A 26859-nucleotide genomic window follows, 5' to 3' on the forward strand; every position below is an offset into this window, starting at 1 on the left:
CGTAACGGAAGGGCCCCGCCGCCAGGGGGGAAGCGGCGGACATAGAGAGGGCGTGGCAAGAGCGCCGCCCGGCGCCACCAGCGCCGCCTAGCGGCGCGCCTCCGTCAGCGTCGCCTCAGCCGCTCCGCGGCCGCTAGCGCCGGTTATTTGTTGTCCTATTTAATTTTTAATTAATAACTTTGCTATCGCTGGCGCTCAGGAGGATGAGAGGAGTGCAGGCGGGCTCTGGCGCACGTTGTTTGTCCTCGCCGAGGAGGCGGAGGCCGGGGCCGCTCCGGCCGGCGGGCTCAGGGCCGTGTGGGGAGCACCGGGGCTCTGGCTCCATCCCAGCACCCCCCGAAGCACCGTGAATGCACCTTCCTCCTTTGGGCACTGAGAGATCAACAGTTTCTTAACCAAAGCGACAGTGCAGAGCTGCCATTCCAGAGGGGGAAGAGTTCATGGCACAAGTGGGTCACACAGACCCCTCTGAAGGGCAGAGAAACGTGTTACTAAATGACTGTCACTGGAACACCGTGTTCTGTTCACATCTTGTTTACTCACCATAGCAAAGCCAAAATACTAAGTGTTAAGGTATGCACAGAATTGTTAACTTGGTTCAGAAGAAAGGAGATGTATTTCTGAAGCAATGCCTTGTTTGCATTTCGTTTATTATGTTATGACAGGACATGTTACATGTACAGACAGGGGAGAGGAAACACCTTGAATGTGAACGTGTGCACAAGACCAGGGTTTGTTCACAAAGGTCACTGAGACACTGCAGCCACTGAACAGAACATGCTGGTGGCCTGTCACACAACACAACTCCCTCTCATGTTTACATGCACGACCAAAATAACTCGCAATCTGCTCCCACAGAAGATGCACCTCAAAAGATCAGCATCTGCTTCCCCTTCGGCACACAGGGAGGTGCCCACAAGGGAAATACCCACACCTGACCATGCCTGTAACAGGCAGTAACAGAAGAGTGCATGGCAGATATTGGACACACCCAGTCCCTCATGCAGCTGATCAGTAAAACCCCAAACAGTGGCTGGTGCACTCACAGACACAGGGGAGGAAAGTGAAACCTGGGAACTGACATTAAAAACTATTATCTTGGATTTTAGAACCAGCCAGATTCTGGAGTACTCAGGCCATATGTCTGGACTCAGAGCAAGAACTTGTAACAGCACTTCTGAAACTTGAAGGAAAGTGTGATACAGAGAGGAGTAAGAACTACTGCTTTTTGCTAATTGTAAGTACCATTATCTCATATTAACAACTGAATTAACTCTTTATTTATATCACATTAAGTGGAAGAAACATGTACCAGTCAAAGACACATTCAGGATACAGACTCTGCATCACAGGGCTCTCAATGATCATAATGAAACCAAAATGAGCTTTGACAAAGCACAAACACACCTATGCAAACACACATCTTTACTGTGTTACCGTGTCACAGAATCAGAGTATGAGACCCCTATGTCTAAGCTGTTGCTAATTTTCAAAATTAATGTTAAAACTGTGGTTACGCAACAGCACACAGCTGAATTTCACGAGTGTATGTATCTAACATCTGTAAAAAATGAGGGCAAATGTTACAACTCAGTAAACAGGACTAAACTTAATTGAAATTACTCAAATACAGGCGCAAAACACTGGTATGACAGAAAAAAAGCACTATTATAAGAAAGTTTATAAAAATTCAGAACTTAAACTAAAAGCAAGTCCTTCTCACGGGACTATCCAGTTACAAATGAACTGCAAGGCAATACTGTTTGTTTACTTCTCTTTTACCAATTCTCTATTTGCAAGAGGCGATTTGAAAGCTTCCTTGTAAGGAAGTTTTTGTTGTGTATCCTTTCTTAAACATCACAGACTTGGGCATGAAAACACGCCTTCTTTCTGTTGAAAGATCTAGCAAAGTTTGGGCAAGGAAGGAGATGATTTCACCATAAATGATCCATGAACTGGATGGGACTGAATAAACACAAACATCCCCTTCTCTCAGCTGTTGTCACCAACACCATGGCTCAGGCTTCAGCTTATTGCAGTATCAGTAATAGTTTGACAGTCAGTGGTGCCTGCCCTTGAAACCAGGAATGTAAAACATCATTGGGGGGGATCAGAACGTGCTCAGAATAATAGAAGAGAAGCATGAAATAATTTCCCATCATTTGCAGTTTACTTTCAATTAGGAAACACCTTTTTTTTTCACTGACAGCAACAGCAACCTTAAGTGAACAGCCAAGTTTGCTACCCCAAGGCCTGTCTTGGATCACCAGTCACCTGTTTGTGCTTCTCTCTGTTACATGGGGATCTGGAGCTGGAATTGCATCTAGAATTTCACTAGCCAGGAGCTTTCTGTGGAGCCTGACTCCACAGCCACCCAGCTGTCAATCATAGTCTATTTTAACCTTTGTAATATTGTTCAGGTTTGGTTTTTCGCTGCTGCTCCTCCCATGAACAGAAGTCAAATGCTTTTTGAGAGCAGATTTGTGTTTGAAGTCCATGTCGCAGCAGTGGCACTTGTAGGGCCTGTCCCCGCTGTGGATGTTGAGGTGGTCCTGGAGTGTGCTCTTGGCAGTGAAAGTCTTCAGGCACACCATGCACTGGAAGGGCCGGATCCCCATGTGCCCCCGGATGTGTCTGTTGAGATTCTTTTTCTGCGTAAACGTTTTGCCGCACTGCAAACACAGGAAAAGTTTGTGCATCTTGAGATGTCTGAGATAGTTCTCGAGGTGCAGGAACCCCCTCGGACACTTGGGACACTGGTGCCGCCACGAGCTGCCAGAATCCTCCAGGCTCTGGAACCCATTTACCCCGCTAGAAGTTCCTTCTGGGTTGTCACTGACAAAAGCCTGGAAGTGATTTCCTGACATTTCTGTATTTCTGCTTTCAACTGTAGAGTTTATCAAAGAGTGCTGGGTTTCTGGGAAATACAAATTTGTTTTAGAGGAAGTGCAAGGCTGAGGAAAACGATCATTTTCTACATTCGCTACACTCACAGAATCCATTCTGAAGATACAGATTTCATCATCCTTATACCCGATTTCTACTGTTGATATTTCTGGGGATTTTGTGTCCTTCCTTTCTGACACCAAGCTCTGTGCCATGGGCTGTGGGCCATCCCCCTCCTCCTGCTTCACCGGGTATTCTTCATTCTCTGGGCTGTCTTCAGAGATCTCAATTATTTCACAGTCTTTATCTAAAGCCTCATCCCCATTCCTCAGTTCAGCATCTGAGGAGTGGCACCCCTCTGCAGCCTGGGCACAGCTCTCCATGGAAGCATCGATCTCCAAGTACTTGGACAAAGCCTCGGTGCACTTCTCCACGATGTGAACCATCTGCAGGTAACTCGCGGCCGTCAGGTACTTCAGCAGCTCCTTCTTCTTGACTTCCAGCGCGCCCGTGTAGCAGGACAGCAGCAGCTTCCTGCCCACCTCTGCGCTCTGCAGGATGGTGATCCGCACCTGCCGGGACTGGTTGAGCAGGAACTGGTCCCGCATGAAGGTGGAGCAGGCTGCGAAGATCACCTTGTGCCCCTGGAACTCCGTGTCGTTGATGTAGATGGACACGTCGCAGAAGAGGTTCTGCTGCCGCAGGAGGTTCATCTTCTGCAGCACGGCATCGCCCTGCTGCTCGAACTGGAAGTGCAGCACCTCCGAGTCCGCCGCCATGGCGGGACCCGCGGCCGCCGCCGGAGCGTCTCCCCGGGCCCTGCCCACCCGCGCCCGCTGTCCGGGGCTCAGGACCCGCTGTCCGGGGCTCCGGGCCCGCTGTCCGGGGCTCCCGGCCCGCCCGCCGCGCCCCGCTCACCGGCCGGTCCCCGCACCCCCGCGCGATCCCCGCCGGTGCCGCAGCGCCCCGGAACCGCTTCCCCGCCCGCCCCTTCCGCCTGCCCGCCCCCGGCGCGCCGTGCCCGCGCTGGAAATGAGAGGCGGCGGCACGCAGAGTTAGCAGCACGTTTATTAGAAGACTTGGCACTGCTACAGCGGCTGCCGCCGGGGGACACCGCACCGGCACCGGGGCGCGCCTCGCCCCGCGGCCGGGAGAGGTAGCGACGCGTCGGCCCCCGTAAGGCATCCCGGGGGCGGCGGCCGGGGCTCCTCCTCGCCACCAGCCGGGACGTGCCGGGAGAACGGAGAACCGCCGCCCGGACGAGCTGCTGGCTGCTCCCCGGCCACGGGACACCGCCCGGCAGCCGCCGACCCGCCTGCTTTGGTTATCACACGTAGTGTAAGACTTTTGCCCAGTCACTGAAGAGGTAGCTAATGCTCAGTCCATCGATTATACAATCTCAAAGGAAAAACGTCCTTCCGTCCTGCCTTCTCACCCCTTGCCAAGTCAGGAGGCACCACTGTTTCCCCCTCTTTTTAAAAATCGACATTTAGCGTGACTTTAGAATTCTCTCAACAGTTTCGGTTGGTATCACATTTTGATTCTCCCTCCTCACTTTTTCTCCTCCCAACGACTCCAGAACCAAAATCAGCCCCACAAAATTAATTTTTCAGTTATTTCAACAACAGTTCAGCGGCAGCTAAGTTTTGCCAAAAAGCCAGAGGAGAAAAAGACTGACACTTCAATTTTATCAGTAACTAACTTGCAAAACCTGTGTTCTAAAAGAAAAATAAATTAAGGAAACACTCGTCCCTGATCTATGCAGGAGGCTGTGCAGCTGCAGCGGGTGCTGCAGGAACACGTGCTACACAAGCTACAACCACTCAGAGAAGTGGTGAGCCCAAACCTCTGGCAAACCTAAGAGTTCTAAGAATTCCTTCTTCTATATAAAATAAATAAATAAAATGCCAACATAAAAAAAAAATCCTAATATATTGAGGAGTTATTAAAATATTTTTGTAATAGACTTCAGTTATTTTTAGGATATGCAGGAAGTTGTACAGCACATTAACTTGTGAGACTATCCACTTACCAGCAAATAGTATTCTACACAGTAACACACAGATTATGATAACTGCCATAGTCCTCATCTGAATATGCAGCATCAGTAGCAACAACCAATGGATCTAGTCTTTCACTACTCGGGACATTGCAATGAAGACAACATTTTACATACATGGACAATTAAGTTCATCTTCTATAACCGAGCTGCCTCTGCGTATTCCATTTATAGTAATTCTCACTCCATTTGAATCTGTAATTCAGAGAAGAAGCATTAGACACATTTTTCTTTTCTAGTACCTCTTCTATACTTTTCACTTGTCTTTCCATATAGGGGCAAATCTTAGATGAACTCTACCACCAGTGCCCTTAGATCTCCAGTGTTTCTGGAGTCATGCAGCCATCTACTGCATAAATCTTTTGGTCTGCACCCTTTTGCCAGGCTGAAAGCACAGACCTTAGTAGAAGTCACTTTTCATCCAACAGATGTGTCCATTTTCATTGACCAACGTCTTCTGCACTTCTGCTTTTTCCAAATGACCACAGCAGCCTTTAACTGAACCACCAGCAGTCTTGGCCTTCTCAGACATTCAAATTGCCACAGCACAGGGTGGATTAAAAACCTACATATCTCGCCCAAAAATTTTTTTGTTGTTTCTTAGGAAACCCCTTGTTTCTTCATATCAGCTTCAGATCACCCACAGCTACTTCAACAAGCTGTATTTTCCTTACAGTAATATTACAGCTTCATAAATCCACAAAAAACCAATACTTCCCAGATAGACAAAACTTTCAATACTGTCCATTTTGCTGCCACTTTCTAGCATTTGTACAGTTTTATTCCTTTCTCTGGCAGAAGACCATTTTCTTTTTCACGTCCATATTCGTATTGGGTTGGATTGTTCACTAGTACCTTCCAGGACATTGACCTGGCTCTGCAAGCTCCTGTTCTCCATGTCTATCTTCCTTTTGACGTTAGTGCTGTAACTTTTTCCATACAGTGAATAAGATTATCCAAATGTTTGAACAATACAGAAGACTCTGCCTGAAGGCAGAATGCAAGTGTCAGATGCAACTGTCACGGTCGAATTTAGCTCAAAACAATTCTGAAAGCAGGTGGCTTTAAGAGGAAAAACAGTTCTTCCCGTGCAAACCTATTTTCTGCCCCAGGAACCTGAACAATAATTTTAAAAAGTTTCATATAGTTAGACTTTAGGCCTGAATATATTTGCTACAACTTGAAAGATGAATGCCCTGATGCCATTTCCATTGCTTACTTCATAGCTGTCCATGTAAGAGTTCGTGTAACAGTCAAATACAGTAGTTCAAGAACTCAATTGCAAAAACCGATTCACAGAATCACCTTCCTTTTCTACTGCAAAGTATGTGGATTTCTGAAAACTTTCTGCAACATCAACACGTTTTATCGTCCATCAGTGAACTGTCTGTGTAAGGAAATCCTGGCTTCTACACACACAGAACTGAAGAGCAAGACCAACTTCTGATAATGACATACAAGATACGCTTTTTGCTCCAACACACCTTTGGTCATACCTGTTTAGCATTTTTAACCACACAATAGCAGCCTTTCACCCCCACCCCTCAGTCAAACACACCGACAGTGCTACGTTTAGGTAGGAAGTATAATCTCAGCCTCGTGGCAAACCCTGTGGAAAAGAGCTGCATTGGAAGAAATACTTATTCCAAACACAAACAGCAGTTCTCTGCCGAGGATCAGCCATTTGATTATTAGTCTATGCTACACTTCAGTGTACTAAGAGTGCTGTTCTACTGGGAATGGTGTGCCTCAGATACATTAAGCTGCTTTCAGCCCGACTGGGATGCGGATAATTCCACGGCACTTTTGAGAAGCAATACAGTGTAATCCCAGAATCCCAATGAACATGCCATTCCCGCTACATTGGATGTTTAAGGCGGTAATACAAGAGGTATTGCTGAGTACAGTCAATAGCTGATATATTAACCTACAGAAATTGTGCTACCTATACCTCATCCCAGGCTCTGTAAAACACTAATGGTTGTGAACTATGGAGGTCACTTCAAAAAATGTCAACAAAATCAAAAAACTTTATGTTGCTTAAGTTCTTATAGCAGGTATTTTTGTTTCAAGTTAACTGACATGTGGCCCTTATTAGACATCAAAGAGAGACGTACAAGAACTAAGGGGGGGGGAAAAAAGGCAAGAAAAAAAAAAGCATGGAGTTGTTATACATTGCAGCTTTAAAAACAGATTCTTTTCACAGTGTCAAAAAGCAGTATTTCTCCACTCCAGCTTTGCTTTAAACCCAACAGCTGTTGTGGTTTGTGCTGCAAAACGTATGGAAGATGGATGATAATTTTTAGCTTTGAAGTGTTTAGCTTGTCTCAGTACATGCACTGGTGAGTGCCCTTTAAAAATCCCAGGTATGCCAGCATAAGAAATGGGTCATACTTGCACTCCGGGCACCAGCCTCTCACATTCCAGAGCTGCAGTTTATCCTCAGTTTGAACAGCTCTATGCAATGATCAGCTAACCCTGCCAAATCATTTAGGGTTTCATCTTTTCATAATGCATGTTGAGGTTAAAAACCCTGAGAGCTATTAAGAGAGCATCGATTGGCAGCAGAAGTTTCTTGAAATAAGTTTAGAAAGGGCAAAAAAGTGACACAAAAATACTTCATTTTAACTGTAGGAGTCTAGGGATAAGATCAGAGAAAGGTAATTTTAAGAGGTAAGTTTAAATTTAAGTATATGGAGTGTTTTCAGTTATCCAGTGCTTTCTTAAAAAAAAAAATCGGCTTCTCTCAGACTTGTCCTCCTTGCTCTTTCCTCCATCTGCCCAGACACAGAGAGGCCTCTAACTGTACAGCAGATGGTTTACTTGCAGCCCACAGCAACAGTCTTTCAAAAGGTGTTAGTCTTGAGTCTCCTAATCAGAGAGAAATGAAATAATTAACCCCATAATCCACAGTAGAGACACAGACAGAAACCTGAAGGAGGATTGCTATTCACAGAAAATATCAAGTAAGACTAAGAACGATGGATGAAGACCTGCCAGGTTTTGCAATCCAACCATCCCTAGCCTTTCGGGGCACACTACTAGTTTGGGAAAGAACCCAAACCAATGGTTTGCTCCTCTCAGTCATGATCCCTGCACAGGGCAGGTTTTAATTGCTTAATTGACGCAGGTACTATCGTTTCTTAAACTGAGCACAGCCTGAGGCAGCTTCCCTGCATCCAGTACCTGGCTGGCATCAGCCTGCTGACAGACCTTACTGTCTGTAGCAGCGCTACACGTGAACGAATCGAAGTCCACCGTTATGTCTTGCACGTTCCTCTCATTGGCATTGTCAAAGCTATTTTTACCATGCAGCTGTTTAAGGTGTTTCCTCAAAACGGGTTTATGGGCGAAAACCATGTCACAGTAGTTACACTTATGGGGCTTGTCCCCACTGTGCAGGTTGAGGTGGTCCTGTAAGGAACATTTCTGAGAGAACGTTTTCCCACAGATCTTACATTGGAATGGTTTGATGCCTGCGTGCACTCTCATGTGCCGGTGGAGGTTGCCCTTCTGAGTGAATGTCTTGCCACAGAGCAGACACATAAATAGTTTATGCATCTTTAAGTGATTAGCATAGTTTTCCAGATGCCGAAATACTCTCGTGCACTTTGGACACTGGTGGTGCCACTGGAGGCCTTTGTCTATCCCTCGGTTGTTGGGCCCAAACATATCTTTAGAGGCCAGAACGATGTTATCGCTGCCGGCATAGGAAAGGGCATAGTTGTGGAGGTGGTTTTGCTCTATTTCACTTGCTCTGTTTTCAACGGTGGAGTTGATAACAAAGTGTTGAGGCTCTGAGGAATGCAGGGCAGTTTGTTCAGAAGAAATAAACTGGTTCTGATCCTTCTTGTTCCTAACTTCTGTCACCTCCCCGATGGACTCCACCTTGATGATCTGAATATCGCTATCCTCCATGTCCATGCTGTCTTCTGAGGGCTGGATACAAGGCGAGTCTTGCTGCAGAGAGTCGTCATCTCCCTGATGCTCCTTCAGCTCCGAGGAGTCACTTTGCTGTTCGCACTCTTTGCTCTCCAGCGGCTGCTTCGGTTTGATGAACTTCCAGAGGGCCTGGGTACACCGCTCCACGATGTGGCTCATCTGCAGGAAGCTCGCAGCAGTCAGGTAGTTCACCAGCTCCATCTCAGGGAACTCCAGGATGCCACTGTAGCAGGAGAGAAGCAGCTGCCTCCCCACTTCCGAACTCTGCAGGATAGAGATTTTCACATCTCTGGAGTCGTTCAGCAAGAACTGATCTCTTAAAAAGGGAGAGCCAGCAGCAAAGACAATTTTATGCCCGTGAACTTCAACATCATCTATATGGACCACAACATCACAAAATTTGTTTTCTTCCCTCAGTTTGTTCATTTTCTGTAACATCGAATCTCCATAGTTGTCAAACTTGAAGTGAAGAATATCCGATCTTTCTGACATTTTGGCACACCTAAGGAAAAGTAGAAAGAAAAAAACAATAAGAACTTTTTTGTTTTCTAAAAGGCAGGTTAGAAAGATTTAAAGTAATAACATAAAGTGGGTGTTTCTCAGGTGTTGTTTCCTAAATACACACTGAAGTCCGTTACAAGTAAAAAAAAAAATCAAGTTTATATCTTGCCTTACAATAATTTTTACCTGTTTTTAATTTAATGAAGCCTGAATAAAAAGTAGAGGTGCTATGACAGAAATTCTCCTGAAGCAGTATCCTAAAGACTTGAGATGTTTTCCACACTACTTGTCTGGAATTTAAAGGGAAGCCATGTATTTTTAGCAAGATTTTTAATACCCACAGCACCCATCAGTTTAGATTGTCTTCCGAGGTTTTCTGTAGGGGTTGGTTTGGGTTTTTTGAAGATCACAGGAAAAAGTCTTCAGTATGACCCCTTCTAGGCTCCCTGTTTTCAATACCTGAGGAATAAGGGAGGTCTTATTTCTTGTCTTCTTCTTTGGAAGATCACTTCCCTAGGAAGTTTGTTCTTCTTTGATAGTGCTGGGAATGAAGAACAGTCGATCTCCCATAAAACAAGTATCACTATTTTGTCTTTCAACAGTCCTTTTAAGAATTTATAAGACTACACTGATTCTTGATGAAACACTGTTAACACAACCCTGCCAGAGCACTGAGATTGCAGGAGGTGAAGAAATCAGAGGAGACTAAATGATGCAAGATTTGGTGAGATAAAATTACAAAACAAAGCAAAACTTACACCTCCCAACTATTACAAACACCACATAAAGCTCGAAAGGAAGCTTTGAAGTTTACAGATAAAAGCAGATACTGCTCTCTTAGGGCATGAAGTATCAGATGGGTGTGCACACAGGAATGGCATTGTGCCCAGCGAAATGCATGTATACACAAGACAAGGGTTCAAAGAAGAACCCAAAAAAGAACGTTTTTAGAAGCATCTCTCATTAATCAGAGTTGTTTCGGTTTGCAGCTGTTATCCAAACACAGCTATTGCAGCCACTCAGCCTGTCCCCAGACTGCAAGAGTCACATCGTGAGAAACCGAAGACTAAGAGGTTGTGACTTGTGCCTTGGCACACGTTCAGTTTCCACTACTACTGATCTCCAAGAGCATCCAACGAACCCCAAAGCCCCTTCCTCCTCGGGATGGTGGCAGCCCAAGGTTCGCTCCCGGCCGGGCGGGCAGAGCTCCCCGCTGGAAGCACGTGCTTCCTCGGCCTTCACCGACTGCGGCGGCACCGGCTGCTCACACGCACTTCCCGGTGACCGGGAAAGGGGTGTCCCAGCCCCGCTCGGCCGGAGCCCGCGCAGCTTTCCCAAGCAATACCCAACCGCGATGCCCGCGCCGGGCCCGGCCCCGCGCAGGGAGGGGGAGACAGAAGGGGCAGGTACCTGTAGCGCCGGGCCGCGTCCCCGCGCTGGCACCCGCGGCCGCTCCGACCTCCGCCTACGGACCTAGAGAGGGGAGGAGACCCGCCGTGAGCCGCCGCCCCAGCGCCGGGCCGGGCCCGGCCGCCCGCCGCGCCCCCCGGGCGGCCCCGCGCCCCGCCGCGCCCCCGGCCGGGCCGGGCCGCCCTCCGAGCGCGGCCCGCGGGGGCAGCGGGGGCCGCGGGCCGCTCCGAGCCGCGCTCCGCGGCCGCCGCCCTCGCCCCGCCGGCCCGCCGGGACCTACAGGCGCCGCCGCAGCCCAGCACCGCGACTCGGAACCGCATTGTCCGCCCGCCGGAAGAGCCGCGCCCGGAAGCCCCGGCGGGGCCGCCCCTCCGCGCGGTCACGTGGGGCGGCGGCGGCCCAGGCCCGGCTCCGGCAGCGGCGGCGGCGGCGTTGGCCGGGGTAGGTGCGGTCGCGCTGCCGCGGGGCTCGCCCTGCCCGTGCCCCCGCCCGGCCCGCTCCGCTCCCCCCCGCGGCGCTGCCCGCCGTGCGGGAGCTGGGGCCCCTCCTGCGCCCCGGTACCGCCGGACCCTTCCTCGCCCCCCCCCGGGCCGTGTCTCCCTCCAGGCGCGGTGTCCCCCCGTCCCCTCCGCCCCGCCGGGGCGGTGGCGGCGGGAGCGGGGCCGTGCGGCCGCCCCGGGTCCCGCAAGGCCGGGCCGAGTCCCGGGGCAGGCGGGGGGCGCCGGGCCCGGCCCGTGCTCTCCGGCTCCCCGGCTGCGGGTGGGGCACAGGGGAGACCCGCCGCGACCCCTGTCAGTGCCCTCGGGACCCCGTCGAGCGCGCCCCCGGGCCGCCGGCTTCCCCCCGCGTCCGGTCCCGGGCTCCGCGGGGCTGACGCGGATGGACCGGCCGGGCTCCCGCATCCCCTCCCCGCGTCCCTGCTGGGTCGGTTGTTGCCTGTTGCTTCCAGGTGGATCCCAACATATGGCATTTTATTGCGTGCAGGCATCTTTATTTGGTTCATGTACTGTAACCTCGGTGTTTCTCTCGGATTTTTTTTTTTCCTTCCTGTTGTCAAGGACTTGTTTGTTTTGGTTAAAACATCCCCGGAAGATAATTTTTAAGGGCTGATTGTGTCAGTTACGGGTGAAAATGAAATATGAGCAGACTGTGCTAAGTTGGGTTAAAACCACTCATAAGCAAAAATGAAGTGGAAATCGAACTGCTGGAAGTAAACTTTGTGGTTTATGTCTGTGTAGTTTCGCCTGATAGAGGCATTTCGAGGGAGAGAGGAGAAGGAGCAAAAGTACTCAGGGGAGGTTTGGAAAGAGGGAAAAGATCTTGTGAGAGGTTTGGAGAGGGAAAAGATTGAATACAAGCTGTAGAATGAGTAGTGCATGCCTGTATTCTTATAACATATGTCCATACACATATTGTTGTACAGATATGGCTTGAGCTCTGTTCCCTGTTTTGTGGTACTTAGAGGTTTTGTTAAAGCACAACTTGATGTTATTTCTGAGTCTTTTGGCTGCTTAGAAGACGTGTACCTGCAGGGACTGCCCACTGCTGATTGACTTGCGGAAACACTGGATTCTTTTTAAAGACCTCTACTTAACATTAAAAGGTCAAGGACCTGAGCAAACTTATTTTTGTGTACACAGTAAACAAATTAACAAATGGAGCTTGGCATAGGGATTTCCTTTCGTTTTCCAGCCCTAAGTGCAGGCAGTGTTTGTAGCACACACCGAATGTAGCTCCTTTTTTCTCAGTTCTTTCACAGCATATTTTAAAGCTCTCTGGTTGTCTGGTGAGCGTAACTCCCTGTTTGTGTTTGAATCCTAATGAGAGAGCAACTCCAGAAGCACATAGAGCATCATCCCTGGAGTTTGTGTAGCCTCTGGCTGCACTGCCTTTATCCCTGCCTTTATCCTGGCCTTCAGCCCGGGCTGTGTCCTGCCTGTCCCAGCTCCACAGGGCAGAGATGAGCCTGATGCTGGGGGAGCGTCAGCTGCAGCGTGAGGATGAACCCACTGTTCGTAGTCAATTCATTCCAGTGACATTCCTGTGCTGGGCCAGCTAAGGCAGTGTCAGCATTTCTTTTATAAACTGTGGTTTCCCAGGACCAGCCACACGTTTTTGGGATGGAGAATTTGCTTATTACAAGAGCCTAAAATTGCAGTTTTGTCCCCTGAGCAGATAGTTCAAATTAAGATAGAAAGCAAAATGATGCTGGCAATAACTATGAACCTGTTAAGGATTGTTAACAAAGATTGCATTAGCTTAACTCTTGTGTCTTGTCTGGTGCCTGGTTTTGCATACAGTTCTCCTGATTCATTCAGCTTCCTGAGATCTGTGAGGAGAGGGGTGAAACTGGACACAGTATTATCTCCAAATAACAGTATCTTTTTCTGGCTCTTGAAATTAGTGGGAACATCTCTGGCTTGTCAGCATGTTGTAAAATGAGCAGAAAAGTTAGAATTGTAGTTGTTATTTTTTGTTAATTACTCTTTAGTCATCCTAAATCCGTATTTTCACATGCAGTATCCCTCTGGCTTTCCTGCTTCATTTTGAGTGCCAGGTAGTTCTTGTTGCATTTGGGAGTGTGTGCTGCACAGGGGAGGTGGGTAAAGATCAAACACGATTAAGCAGGCAAACCATGTGATAAGTGAGAAGAAAAAGGTTGCTAGTGATTGATCTTTCTCGTATGCTGGTTTTTTTCCCTGGGATAAAACACAGGTGGGGTGTGTGTGTGCGTGCAGGAAAAGTGCAGCCTCAGCTCCTTCCCCACGTGTGTGTCAGTGTGATGTCACTTCTGCTCTTACCTTTCTGCTGCTCAGACTGACGCACCTGGCACGACCACCTGTAACCACAGCACTGTCCTGGAGCATTTTCCAGGACTCACTGTGTATTTGTGCACTAGGTGAGTTGTGCAGGTAAAAAAAAAAAATCAAAGGCTGTAAGGGCTCCAGGTCCTCCAGAATGCTGGATTCTTTGTCACAGCCCAGCTCTGCAAAGTGCACTGTGAAGCTTCTGAGCTCTGCCACAAATTCCACTGTTCACCCACACCAAGATGCTAATGATGAACACTTGGAAAGCAGATCTTTGTATGTTTAAATTGAACCATACTGGATTTATTGTTAGGCTGTGCGTAAAGCCAGAGGAATAAAACAGAAAATACATTATATTTAGGTATTTCAGTCACCTCATGTCTTTGCTGCATGCCACCTCCTTGTTTTCCATGTTTTTTAATGTTTTATCATGTTCTAATATTTTGGGGGCTAGAGAATATAAGTTTATTTTGCATGCCAAGCTTTCTGACTTTGCTTCTCAAGGCAGCTTCTTGAATTATACTGTTCTTCAGTACTTTAGTTAATATTGCTGCATTGTTCTATATCTGGTGCATTCTTCATCAGATATACTGGAACTTTGTGAAGTCACTTCAGGAACTGCAGCTGAAGTACAAAAGCTGAGAAAGATATGAATGGGGGGAAAAAAATCTCATTTCCTCCCTAGTTCGCGTACCTGTTCTCATGTTTATTCTCTTTTCTGCCCTGGAAACCCAGAACTTAAGTATATTTTATGTTGTATTTCGCTGTAAATTCAGTGCTAAGGGTGCTACATGTGCTGTTGACTCAAAGGTTCAAGAAGTTCACGGGCAAAGCATTGATTTTTCCAATCACCCTCTGGATTTTGCGTGGCTGTGGATGTTCTAAACAGCAGAAAATGGGTGTCCTTTAGAAATGGAGTGAGAGCAGCCATAGTTAGGAGTGCCTTGCTTCACTTGTCACTCGTGTCTCAAGGTGGCATTAAAGCCTCAGTCTCTTACAGTAATGTTAAATGGAAGGTTTTCTTTGTTTTTATATATATTCTGTTTGCTTTAGGCTCTTTTAAATTCATTCTGGCAGTACTTACAAGGAAAGCTTTGGTCACAGGTTCCAGGTCAGGTGCCAAATATTTGGGAAAGGGTAGGAAAATAAAGGATAACTATTTTATAAATCTGTGTAACTAATTGAACTTTGATAGGCTTGTTTTCCAGTTGTTTGAGGTTTTAGCATGTGAATGAGGTCTTTGCTGTTCCTTCCTTGAACAGAGAGAGTGAGGGATTGTATAACAACAGTGGCGAAGGGGAATTGCACTGAGAATTAGAATTTTAAATCCAATTGAAAGCAGTGACCCAAGAGCCAGCTGTGTTGACTTTCTCTGTTTGCAGATTTTCTAATAGCCTGTTGTGTGAGGAGAGGCCACAACACCCGTTTAATTACACAGGTGAGCAACGAAAGAGGTTGGTAAAAATTCACCTCTTCGTGTGCATGTTACCCAGACACTCTGTCTCCCATGGAAGTGTAAAGACACCTTCAGGCAAATACTGCATTATTGTGGTGTAGTTTTGTGTCAGGAACTAAACTGTGCTGAATTGAAAAGCTCATATTTTATTTGTGTTGAAGCAAACTAAAGTGTTTCCTTGTAGGGGATAAGACTTTGGCTCCTTCTGAGGAATGTTAAAACTCGAGCTCTGTGCTTGGCTGGGGCCTTTCCTCTGCCTCTCTGAGAACAGAAAGCTTTGGTGCTGAGGTGAGTTGCTGTTACGACCCGCCCCAGAAAAAGGGAGGGGGATAACCCAGGTTTTTATCAATAATTCCCTTGGGGTGGATTAGAGTGAAACGACACTGAATAATCGGTGTTTGAAAACATATACTGACAAGGTTTATTTCAACAATTCTGTATCAACAAGCATGCTAACAGTTTGAGTGTTGTCAGAAAACAATGCAACATTGAGATAACTTTTGGGGGGGGGGAGAAACTGTTTAGGGGAGAGGAAAACCAGGATGAGAGTAAGAGAGAAGAGAAGCTGAGAGTATAAAAGAAATGGACATAGTCACCCACTGGATCCAGCGATGCTGGAGAGCGATGGTCTTGATTTGCAGGTGGTGGGGAAGAAGGAGAACCCAAATTCTCAAAGTCAACCAGTCAGTTTATATACCCTCATCATGCTTTTGCACCTCCCTGGCATGAGGAGTTGTTTGCCTTTTAGGGCTTAGCACTGGAGGGAGGGATGGGCCCGGTTGGCTACCTGAGGCATCTTCTTGCCTTTTTAGGGCTTAGTCCACCTGAGGCATCTTCTTGCCTTTTTAGGGCTTAGCACTGAGGGGATGGGCTCAACTGTCCACCTGGGGTATCTCCTTGCATTTTTAGGGCAAAAGTCAAAGCCTGCAAACTCCTGGAATGCATAAATCATTAACTATTTCAGTCTCTGACAGTTGCAGGTGTTACTGAGGAGCACTGTCACTGCTGCTGCTTGTTCTTGGGTTTTGGTTCCAGAGGAATCATAAGCCACACTAATTGCTCTGCTGCTCTTTGATGTGTGCCCTTCTAGGCTGGCCCATATTTTAATGAGCTCATAGGCTTTCTGGTGGGGATCCTGCCACTGATTCAGGTAAAATGATCCATGTGGTAATAATCTGTATGGAACAAAGTGATAGCAGGGAATGGAGGAAATAAAACCCATGCAAAGCAAAGTGTGGGGATATAGAAATTTTGGGTTACTTCAGGCAGAATTTTAAAACTACTTTTGCATCTTGCCTATTTGAGCATTAATCCAGTGAACCTCTGTGGCTGATTCCAGCCCAGTCGGGTAATTGAGCTTTGCTTGCTGCTACACCACTAACAAACAAAAGCTTTGTACAGCTGTCTGCCCCATTGTCCCCTTTCCTGGGCTCTCCTACCTTATGTAATTTCAGTGAGACTTCTGCTCACTGTAAGGATGGCAAAGCTGGGCTCGTCGGGACCTTGTGCTGTTGCAATTCCGTGTTGTGACACTGCTGAGGGTTAGGCTGGGCCAGCTGTGCCGGGATCCGCGTGGGGTTTGTTTACCAGGCAGAACAGGAGCCTGGGAAAGCACGGGGTGCTTGTTACTGAATTGAAGGCGCTGGTGGTGAAAGGTGTCAGATTGAAAGACTTGGGAAATAGGTGAAATTAGCACTTCAAGACAGACACTGTGCCAAAATAAAGTGCTAAGTTGATGGCCTGGATGATATTTACTGCTACTTGAGATCAAAGCCTGCTCTTCTACTCCTGCTGTCAGTGTGGCAGATGAGTTTGCTCTGTTTGAATGAAAACAGTAAAGCCAAAGGGGTATTTAGTGTTTGAAGCTTATTTTTAGTCTGTGTTTCAAGATATTTGGCTCAGGTATTTTCAGAGATCTGTGTATTATATAGATGGAGCAGTAGGGGGCTTCTATAGAAATGTTTTAATAGGAATTCTTTAAACAAAAGCATCTTTAAAAATAAGAACTCTGCCCTACCTTTAAGATACGTGTAAGTAATACCACATAGACATCTATTGTGAGCAAAACTTTTCAAAATGTCTAAATTTCTCAGCCAGTAATTCCCATCTTAAAATGTTTTTGCAAAGGATATATAAATACCTTCATCATGGCTAGGCTTCGCGAACGAAGATCTGGGAAGGCTCTATCCACATTTGCTGCAGGCACGCTGGTGGCTTATGAGGCCAATACGTGACAGACAAATCCGATTGCGATAAATACCTTAGATGCTTTTGAAAATGAAACCAAATAATCACAAGTGTGTTGTCATTCATGGACAAACCACATTCATTCTTCCTCTTACTCTCTGCTTCGGCTGTCGTTTCAGGACCATGAAGTGGCTCAGTTGGTAATCAGTTAAAAATAACCAGAGAGGGGAAAAAAATCGTCCTCCTGGCAGACTTCATGTTGTATGAGTGTCTGTGGGGAGAAGGGCATGGAGAGAAATGAAAGCAGGCTTTGCTATTCCTGGTGCATTGTTCCTGGTTCAGCCAGGAATGTGAGGAACTGTGCCCGTGGCTCTGCCAGGGCTCTCCCTGGTTTGGCTGTGCTGTTGGAAGCCAGGTTGGGATGGTGCTTCCAGGCTGGAAGGCAGAGCTTGAGGCTGAAAAAGCACTTGAGCTTGGCCATGCTTAGGAGTTTCTAAAGACCCGAGCATTGTGATAAGGGTATATTTGGGTTTCTGGGAAATTTAATCGCCCATTTTTATCACAGCAGTCTGTTTTGAGCCATGGATTCTGGGAATCTGTGCTGTAGAGTTCAAGGTGTGCAGCTGAACTTCACCTTTTGTTCCTTTCTTCAAATGCCTCTCAGTGCCAGTTCCAGCTTTTTAAAATCCTCTGTTGGCTCTGCTTCTCAGTACTGATCCAGCCTACGCTGTTCTTCCTGCTTCTTGGAAGTCTTTGCTTTTATTGCTCCTTACAGTACAGAAGATTCAGCATAGATTCATAAAATGCTGTATGTCCCAAGGTTTTAGAGCATCCTTATCACAAAACATCAAGAGTTAGGTCAAACTGTCTTTTGGGGGAAAAGTGTGTGAGTGCAGCACACAGTGAGCTCTGATAGATAAAAAGTAGTTTTTGCGTGAACACGGGTGAAGGCAGATATTACCTGAAGAAAGTAAATGGATTTTATAGTCCTGGCCTTAATTGTCAGCAAGTGTAGTGTATGTTCCAAGGGCCTGGTTTGTGTGATGTGTAGAAAGCGGTGCCTGACATAACCGTGAAATACTGCACAAAGATTTATTAACTTCCCTTCTGTGGGCTGTGGAAACCAGGGCTGTAGTAGCATGTGCTGCTCAGCAAAGTGAAGGCAGGACTGGGAGTGCACACTGACAGAGGAGCTGGAACTTGGTCGTGCTGTCAGATGAGCTACTCTTTATAAATAGCCAGCAGATTTCTGAAAAGAAGCGTTTGAGCATTTTAGGATGAAGTTTTATATAAGTATTTTTATGATTTTTGTTTTTCAGGAGTTTATAACATATTTAATCTCATTCATGAATCGAACTTCCTTTTTAAGTCATGGATGACAAGGCTTCTGTTGGAAAAATCAGTGTCTCTTCAGACTCGGTATCCACTCTTAACAGTGAAGATTTTGTCTTGGTTTCCAGGCAAGGGGATGAAACACCATCTACAAATAATGGTAGTGATGATGAAAAAACAGGACTGAAGGTAAGAATCAATAACCTGAGTTTGTTCCCTATTCTTCTAAATCAAACTAACCATAGAGAGCTTAAAGAGGGACTTCTTTATTGTGGAAAACTTGACAGAAGAGAGAACTTATTCCAGAATCAGTTTGGCCAGAATCAGTTTCTGCATTGCTGATGTCAGAGGTGGTAATTAGGTTTTGAGTAAGAACTCTTTCCATCACTACCTGTGGGTTTTTCCCACTTTGCAGAACTTGGCAAGAACTTGGAGCTGTGATTTTGTCACAGCTTTCAGGTAGAAAGCAGTATTAGCATACATTGATTTGAGCAAATCTGTTAATTCAAAGTTTTCCCCAATGTGAAATGTTCTCTTTAAGACATGTAGAAGTGTAGTTATAACTAACAACTTGGCATGAATCAGAGAACACAAGCCTGTGTGGAAGGCTTGTGAGAACTGGAAGGGCACTGACATCTTCTCACTTGTAAAAGTGCTGTTCTGAGAAGAGACCCTTGTCACTCTCTACTTTTCTTGGTTTTGGGGTTTTTTTTTGCTACTTAAAGGCGCTTTCCTCCCAATTTGCATTTCAGCAGTCTTTAAGCACAAGCAAGGTAATCACTCCAAATTCCATCATTTTAACATGTTGAAAACTGGATCCTTTCTAGAGTGAGTCAAGTTAGTGGGTTCTTTATGGGAGATGGACTGAGATATTCCACCATCACAAGAGACTGACATCTACAGCTGCATCTCGGTCTTTAAAGATGATCAGAAATCCCATGTTCTGCCTGTTGGGCTGGGTGCTCCTCTTTTCCGTAGCAGCAGTTGTAACAGAGACTTTATTGAACATTTCTTGATACTTTTGTTCATCTTGCTTTTACCTCCCAGTGCTTTGTTTGTTTTCCTTACATTCCTTTGAGTCCTGGACAAGACATGCCACCATAGTGGCTCCTTTACATAGGACTCCAAGCTAATTCTGTTAGTTAGAGTCTCAAGACTGATCTTTTGCTTAATCAGGCAAAGATGTTCACTTATATTTTATGGTTATTGTAGAAGATGCCACTTCCCATCATAGGATAGTCTAAAAAATTTGAGAATTTCTTAAACCATGAGCCTGGTGGTTTATGAAGCCCACTGAAAGGCTGTAGCCTCACACTTGTCTTTCTCGATGCTGCAAATACCAGCAGCACCAATATCAGTATCACTACTTAAGAATTCAGATCAGTCTCATAGTGGTGCTTACCTTGAGAATGCTTCTGTGCATGTAATTACCCCCCAGAGCATCATCTGAGACCCCAGGAGACACACCCTGTCAGCCAGAGTCCCCAGCCTGTTATCCCCAAAGAAAATCTGGAAACATGAAATGCTGTAGTCTGCAACACTTCTTGCTCCACGTGGGAACTATTGATATCACTGTGTACCTCCAGAGTGGTTTCTGAAGTGCTGGCTGCAGGTGTGCTGTTTCTCTTGAGGAGGAGAGAAGAACACGAGCGCTGCTGCCTCCTGATCATCAACAATTGTAAAGTAAAGTTATGGTGTTCCTGATTTGGCACCGAATGTCACAGAGCTTTGCAGGTCTTAAAGATAAGCTTCTTTATGAATTTGGTGCCAAGACTGAGCACAACCCTTGAACAAAGTGATTCACCTGGAGCCTTTCAGTATTGTGGCGTTGAGGGCTTGTGCTGTTGGGGATTGGCTGCAATCTGAGTGATTAATGGGAATTTCACACCTTAAACAAGCACTCAGTGCACAGTCTAAATTCTCCCACATGGGGACCTTCCTGTTAACCTCCTTCCTTCTGGTTAAGGAGCTGAAAACTTCTAGCAGAGGAAACAGGAAGACGTTTTAGCTGTTTTTCAGGACAGAAATTTTGGTGTTTTGGTGGTGTTCTACAAGAAAAAAAGATGTTCTGCCATAACAAATGGCTTTGGTTTTGGTATATTTTTTTTCTCAGCTTGCAAACAGTCACTTAGTAGCCACTAAGTGGAGTAGGGAAGCTTGTCAGAGGTATGTTAAAAGTACTCTTACTGCAATATCTATAAAGTGTTTCAGTAGTATATGAAAAATTAATGTTAACAGTACAACACGAGAACTGAGGTTATGTATTTCGTAGGAACAAACGAGATTTTTTTTTTCAGGCAGAAGCAATTGCTTTGGTACCTATAACTAAGTTAATTTGTATATGTCAAACCCATTTTCTTTGATGTGCCCTCTAAGAAAAGCAGGAAATGAGTTCAGGTTCCTCTTAGAGCAGGTGTCTCTTTTTGGTGTTCTGTTTCCTTAGAAGAGCAGTTTGAGGATGTTTCATTTGCTAATGAGCACAGTCTGAGGATGGTGCTGGAAGCTCAGGCTTATGTTTGCTGAGTGTGACAGGCAGTGCCATTTGTATATTAAGCCTAAGGCTTTCATTTCAAATTTGCTGATATGCTGTAGTTTTAAGTAATAATGCTGTGAAGTAATGTAAATTTTTGTTTGTTTTCTTTTTTTTCTTCCTCGAGTCCAGACAGAGAAATATTTCTTCTGATAACAGTCAGGGACCATATTTTTCTTCAGTTGGTCTTAATTTATAAATGTGTTTCTGCTTTTTGTCAGCGCTGAAATACTTGGTTCAGTTTAAAAAGGGGTTGTCAGTGATTGTTTTCCAGAAATACAATTTGCTAGCTGTCTCTGCTTTCCAGTATTGTTTCTGTGTCTGCTTTTGCCCCCTGGCAGTGGGACTGGACTGGGTTCAGGAAAGCTTTGCTTCTGCAGCACAGAGTAGAGCAGAGGTTCTTGAACTACCCAGTGCAGCCAGACCTCTCCCAGCAGAGGCCCAGCACATGAGTCAGGAGAGGGGAATAAATTACAGCTCTGATAAATCCCCTGTTGCTCTAGAGGAAGTTTCCTACCTCCCAGTTAAAGGTTAAGTAAAATTAGTTTTCAATTTTGTGAGAAGTGGAGGCAGCTATGGTTGGGGTCAATGGTTTCTTTGCTCTATCTCAAACGAACTACATGAAGCATTTCTTGGGGGCCCCTCGTTTATTCCCTTGTGCCCTCGGTTCTGCTGCCCCCTCTGTGCTGCCTCTGGGTTGCAGCAAGGTTTCAGACATGTTTACATCTTCCTGTACCCTGCTCCCATGATAGAGTGAATTTATATGGCTGCATAGAAGACTTCAGCTGACATGAAGTTGGCCTTAGTTTGTGTTTTAGGCCTCATTTTGCAGGCAACTGGTTTGTTGCACTTGATTTTTGGTGCTGTGAGACCAGCAGGGCTCTTAAAGTCCAAAAGTGTACTTTCTGTGTATTCTAGAATTCTTTTTGAGGGTAGTCTGGGGTGACAAGGAAGGCTTTCTTGGACAGATTATTTTAAATTGCTTTTTAAATGAAGATTTTGATGATGAGGTTTTAGAATATCTATGAGATGGATTTTTTTCTTTTTACAGGCCATTTTCTGTCACACCATAAACAACTTGGATTTGTGTTTTACCTGTCACTACTATTTCTGGGAAATTTTATTTTCAAGATCATGTTTTATAGGGCAGTGTCTAGATATTCATACTGATTCATACTGTTCAAAATAATTCATACTGATTATTTTACCAAATACAGTAGATCACTCTTAATGGAACAGAACACTTTTCCTGTGCGTTTTATGTTAATACCATTACAACATTTAATTCTCACTGGGTATGAATTTTTCACCTTCCTTTCCCAAACCAAAGTCTGTTTAATGACTGTGAGCAAAAATCAGATAAAGAGTTGTGCCAGAACGAATTTTAACTTCAGGTTTCACGGAGAACAAGTGCTGTAAACTAGAAGTTACTTCAAGTTTTTTAATATGTTGGCTTTAAAGGGGCTGACAGGACATTATAATTCATTCATTATATTTTGTTGCAAAACACATAAACTTCATACATTAAAGTAACATGATGCATCTTCCATCATCATCGTCTGTCTGATGAATGCCTGCAAAGACCTGAATAATAAACTTGATACTTAAAAGCTTTATGCCTTTGATGGCCCCATGCTTGTGCAAGGTTCTTCATTGTTTCCACAGTGAATCATGTAAATGAATACTAAAATTATTTGGAGGAAAATGGAAATCTGGGGATTCCTGTAACTAGTTACAGGTCACAAACACTCCTGTGGGTGTACAACTGAGTAAGGCAGTTCCTCTGTCCTGCTCCTGGCAGGGGTCCCAGAGAGCACAGGAGTGTATTTTAATCCATACAAAAAAATGGACCAAGGGTTTCAAGAGCATAAATGTCTTTGATTTGTTGTTGTTGTTTAGGTTCTGCAGCAAAACAGTCACTAAGTTGTTCCTTTTTGGGGTAATTTGGATTTTATTAGCTTGTGTGTAGCATCTTAGGTCAGTGATCTGACAGAGAGGTAAGGATATGGAAATGCTCTTAGGCTTGAGTTCTGGTGCCAACAGAATAACCAGCAGCAGCTGAAGTGTTGGCATCAAGTACCTTTCACTGCTGGCATCTGGTGAAATGCTCTGTAAACTCCATTTCCATGCTTGACTTCTAAACTCTGTAGAGCACTGGTCACTTCCCTGTTAATTGCAGAGGAATGGACAAAGAGTTTCCTTAGATACAATATGTGAGAGTTTCCTGAAGTGAATGTTTTCATTCTCTTTCTAGCCTAGGACCTAATTTCACACTGTTTAAGTTGCTTCCTGCTTTCATATTGCCTTCAATGAATGCAGAGTCAGGCTGCAGATGAGTGTTGGGAAGTAAACCAGTGCTGTTACTTCTCCTCAGCATGATGGCATAATCTTGTTCCAGGTTCTTCTCTTCCCTGAAACCTTGCTATCTTACCATGAGCCACACAATGTACTTAACTCTATTTGTCTCCTTCTGGTACTAATCTGAGAATTATTAAGGCCCATACTGTGGGCATCTCTGAGTTTCTCTGTCATGAGCTGGTCTTTGTAGTTGGTGATTAAAGACTGGTTTGAAAGTAATCTCCTCACTTTTCCCAGTACTAGAAAATTCCTGCTTTGAGCTTGTTGATTTGCTAAAGCAGGGAGGGTGTAATCCATGCTGGTGAGCACTTGCACACTGCAGTTTGTGTGTACGGCTGGAACTGGGTTATGTTTGTTAACTGCTGCTTTGGTTGGTAGAAAAAAAGCCATATAAATGACCCTGTGCCAGAAGGGGTGTTTTTTGTTGTTTGAACAGTCTTTTTTTTTCGTGTCCCAACTCTGTGTGTGGCTCTCAGATCGTGGGGAATGGAAGCGAACAGCAGCTGCGGCGGGAGCTCGAAGACGTGCTGATGGATCCACCCATGGAAGATCAGTCAAGTGACAGGGACCATGGAGAAGAAGTTAGAACTGATGGAGATGGGGAAGAACCTGTTGTCCTTGAAGCTTCAGCATCCTCCACCATTAACCCAGTGTCAGTGGCAGGACTCCAGAAACCAGAAATGAGTTTGCCAGTGAAACCATCCCAAGGAGGTTAGAAAACAAAGGAATTGGGAGTGCCTGGTGTTATCTTATGAGCTTGTTTTCTTGTGAGGAAAGGGAGGAGAATTTAGGTACAGGTGTGTCCACCAACCATTGCCTGTCTGCCATTATAATCACCTAGTGCAGTAAATGCCTGGGTGTCTAAGGCAAGAGTTAACATATGTTGAACTGTCCTGTCTTCTGAAAACAGCTGCTATACCAGCTTGAGAGGTGTGCAGAAATATTAAGCTTACTTGCCTGGCTGTATAAGATATTAGTCTGTTTAGCTCCTCTCTGCATCTTATTGCTTTAATGAAAATCAGTGCATTCTTGTGTATATTTATATTTAAATGGAGCCCTCTGAGTGAGCTGGCTGTAGGCAACGGAGTTGCTCTCTGCCATCACTAGCTCACTTTCAGGCAGGCTTTTCCTGTGGTATTTTGTTCTGACCTGACTTCCCCGTGTTCCCTGGTCTCTTCTGTCATTGAGTTGGTGCTGAGTCAATCTCTGATACTTCACTTACGGGTGCCTCGTCTTGGTTCTCACGCTGAGCTTTGTGTCCCGCCCTAGACTGTGAGGACTTGAGCCCTTTCACCCCAGTGACAGATGAGGACAGCGTGGTGTTCAGCAAGCTCACCTACCTGGGCTGTGCCTCGGTGAACGCCCCGCGCAGCGAGGTGGAGGCCCTGCGGATGATGTCCATCCTCCGCAGCCAGTGCCAGATCTCCCTGGACGTGACGCTGTCCGTGCCCAACGTCTCGGAGGGCACAGTGAGGTACGGGGCTCACCCGGGCTGGGCACTTCAGCTCAGTTCCTTTGGAGAGCAAACAAGCTGCTGGTTCACCTGGCAGGAGACATGAGCAACTCGGGATTTCCGTTAGTGGGAAAAGTGGGTTTAAAAGAGATCTGGCAACAAGTGATGCTTTACATTTGTTTGCTGAAGATGTTTGATGTCCAAGGCTCAGTATGAAATACTGGGCTGATCCAAGCTGTCCCCAAAGCCACAGGGGGAGTGGTTATTGTGAACAATTTGGAAGTAACCTGGAAAGTAGTTTGTAGGAATGGAAAATGTCTGATACACAAGGCTTAACAGGGATGAGTCTATCCACTGCTGAATATTAGTGTAACATTTTGAAGACTAATCCCTGAAAACCATGGGGAAATTATTGGTGGAATTGTCTGTTGCATTGTACTTTTTTATGCTGTTCATTTTAAATATCATTATTGTATTCAAGCTTTGCAGTAAATGACAACCAGGAGATAGTTTTTATGATGTACTTTCTGTAGTAGGTATGAAATTATTAAAGCTTTCCAGTTAATATGTGGCTGAAATAATTCTTACAAAGGTGCAAGCTTGCCTTTTATTTCCCCTCTCTTTATTTTAACAGACTTTTAGATCCTCAGACAAACACAGAAATAGCAAACTATCCAATCTATAAAATCCTTTTCTGTGTACGAGGGCACGATGGGACCCCTGAAAGTGATTGCTTTGCTTTCACTGAAAGCCACTACAATGCAGAACTCTTCAGGATTCATGTCTTCCGATGTGAAATCCAGGAGGCTGTAAGTTCAAGTTCTTTGTCAAATGGTAATTATGTACATGTAAACTTTATTACTGAAATCAAATTGAAGCATTTCGGGCACTTTAGAAGTAATGTAATTCATCACTTTGGGCTTTCTTCTACCCAATTTAAGTTAATTATAATAGCCTCAGATATGAAATATGAGTGCGTGGGTTATAGTTTGCCCTTCTATGAAGCGCAGAGAAACAGTTAATTAGATGGTAAAACTGAATTATTTTGGTACAATTTCCTCCCAGTCTGTTCTCCAGTGGAGGTTCAGGTGGGTTTCAGCTGCTCCCTGTGCTGTGTTCCCTGCAGGTGAGCCGAATCCTGTACAGCTTTGCCACTGCCTTCCGGCGCTCTGCCAAGCAGACCCCGCTCTCGGCCACTGCCACCCCCCAGACCCCCGACAGCGACATCTTCACCTTCTCCGTGTCTCTGGAAATCAAAGAAGACGATGGGAAGGGTTATTTCAGGTACAGATTCTTCATTTGTACAACATGTGGTTCTGTCGACAGTGAGTGAATGGAGAGTGTGAGCCTGAGGTGGTCCCTAAACTCCCTTTTCTGAAAGTTTCCTCTTCTAGTTTAAATGAATCCCAGACACAGGCATTTTTAGGAAGTAAAACAGTGATAACCCTCTGGACTATTTAATCTTGGCCACTGAACTGAACCTGGTGCTACCTGCAACGTGCTTTTTCTGTTTTGCTTTTTTCTGTGAAATCCTCTTCTATGCAATATCTTTCTAAGATGTGTTCAGCTGAATTGCTGCTGAAGCTGAAAATGCATCGTTGTGACTGTGCTCTCCCATCCAGAGTTGGGCACGTTTTCAGCCAGGTTTTCAAAGGTGCAGAGGCTGTGGGAATGCTGCAGGAGGCATAAGGGTGCATATTTTTAACAAAGTCTCATGAAAGAAGGCTATATGCTACCCTTATGTGTTTTATGTACCCATTTACAGTGTGCTGTAATTGCTGAAGTGTCTTTATTTCAGCACAGCTTGTCTGCCAAACACTCTGACTTGTTGAGCATGTTGGCTCCCAGCCACAGCTCCAGAGTTCCTTCTCTCCTTAGATTTACATCCAACTCAAGATGTATTTATTAAATAAACAAATCACATTTAATAATCCAGTT

At 45.5% G+C, this 26859-nt stretch overlaps 3 protein-coding genes across 6 annotated transcripts in view; 1 reads left to right on the forward strand and 2 right to left on the reverse strand.

The window, feature by feature from the left end:
* Window positions 1-157: 157 nt before the first annotated feature.
* Window positions 158-26859, forward strand: part of RABGAP1 (RAB GTPase activating protein 1) — a 75305-nt gene continuing 48603 nt past the window's right edge. Inside the window, exons 1-7 of one of the 4 annotated variants that reach the window (XM_027741372.2) lie at window positions 158-573; window positions 1110-1237; window positions 18568-18769; window positions 23945-24179; window positions 24738-24942; window positions 25556-25730; window positions 26048-26205. In XM_027741372.2, coding sequence (XP_027597173.1) covers window positions 18620-18769; window positions 23945-24179; window positions 24738-24942; window positions 25556-25730; window positions 26048-26205 — 923 coding nt within the window. In that variant the 5' untranslated portion in view covers window positions 158-573; window positions 1110-1237; window positions 18568-18619. Of the gene's footprint in view, window positions 574-1109; window positions 1238-11181; window positions 11240-14999; window positions 15044-15245; window positions 15350-18567; window positions 18770-23944; window positions 24180-24737; window positions 24943-25555; window positions 25731-26047; window positions 26206-26859 lie in introns of those variants that run through there. The other 3 variants (XM_027741373.2, XM_027741371.2, XM_039381426.1) reach the window with 3 other exon arrangements.
* Window positions 1253-3811, reverse strand: ZBTB6 (zinc finger and BTB domain containing 6). The gene has a single exon (XM_027741392.2). It carries the CDS (start codon window positions 3663-3665, stop codon window positions 2382-2384), a length of 1284 nt encoding a protein of 427 aa, XP_027597193.1. The 5' UTR covers window positions 3666-3811; the 3' UTR covers window positions 1253-2381.
* Window positions 3937-11123, reverse strand: ZBTB26 (zinc finger and BTB domain containing 26). The gene is made up of 3 exons (XM_027741391.2): window positions 11079-11123; window positions 10799-10861; window positions 3937-9389 (listed from the first exon to the last, which is right to left on the reverse strand). The coding sequence occupies exon 3, from the start codon at window positions 9377-9379 to the stop codon at window positions 8063-8065; it is 1317 nt and encodes a 438-aa protein (XP_027597192.1). The 5' UTR covers window positions 9380-9389; window positions 10799-10861; window positions 11079-11123; the 3' UTR covers window positions 3937-8062.

Source organism: Pipra filicauda, unplaced genomic scaffold, assembly GCF_003945595.2.
Source record: "Pipra filicauda isolate LSUMZ 115617 unplaced genomic scaffold, ASM394559v2 scaffold100_size2392355_pilon, whole genome shotgun sequence".
Taxonomy (NCBI): domain Eukaryota; kingdom Metazoa; phylum Chordata; class Aves; order Passeriformes; family Pipridae; genus Pipra; species Pipra filicauda.

Coding starts and splice junctions, on each gene's coding strand:
- ZBTB26 (XM_027741391.2), bottom strand. CDS start 9,379: ATGTCAGAAAGATCGGATATTCTTCACTTCAAGTTTGACAACTATGGA.
- ZBTB6 (XM_027741392.2), bottom strand. CDS start 3,665: ATGGCGGCGGACTCGGAGGTGCTGCACTTCCAGTTCGAGCAGCAGGGC.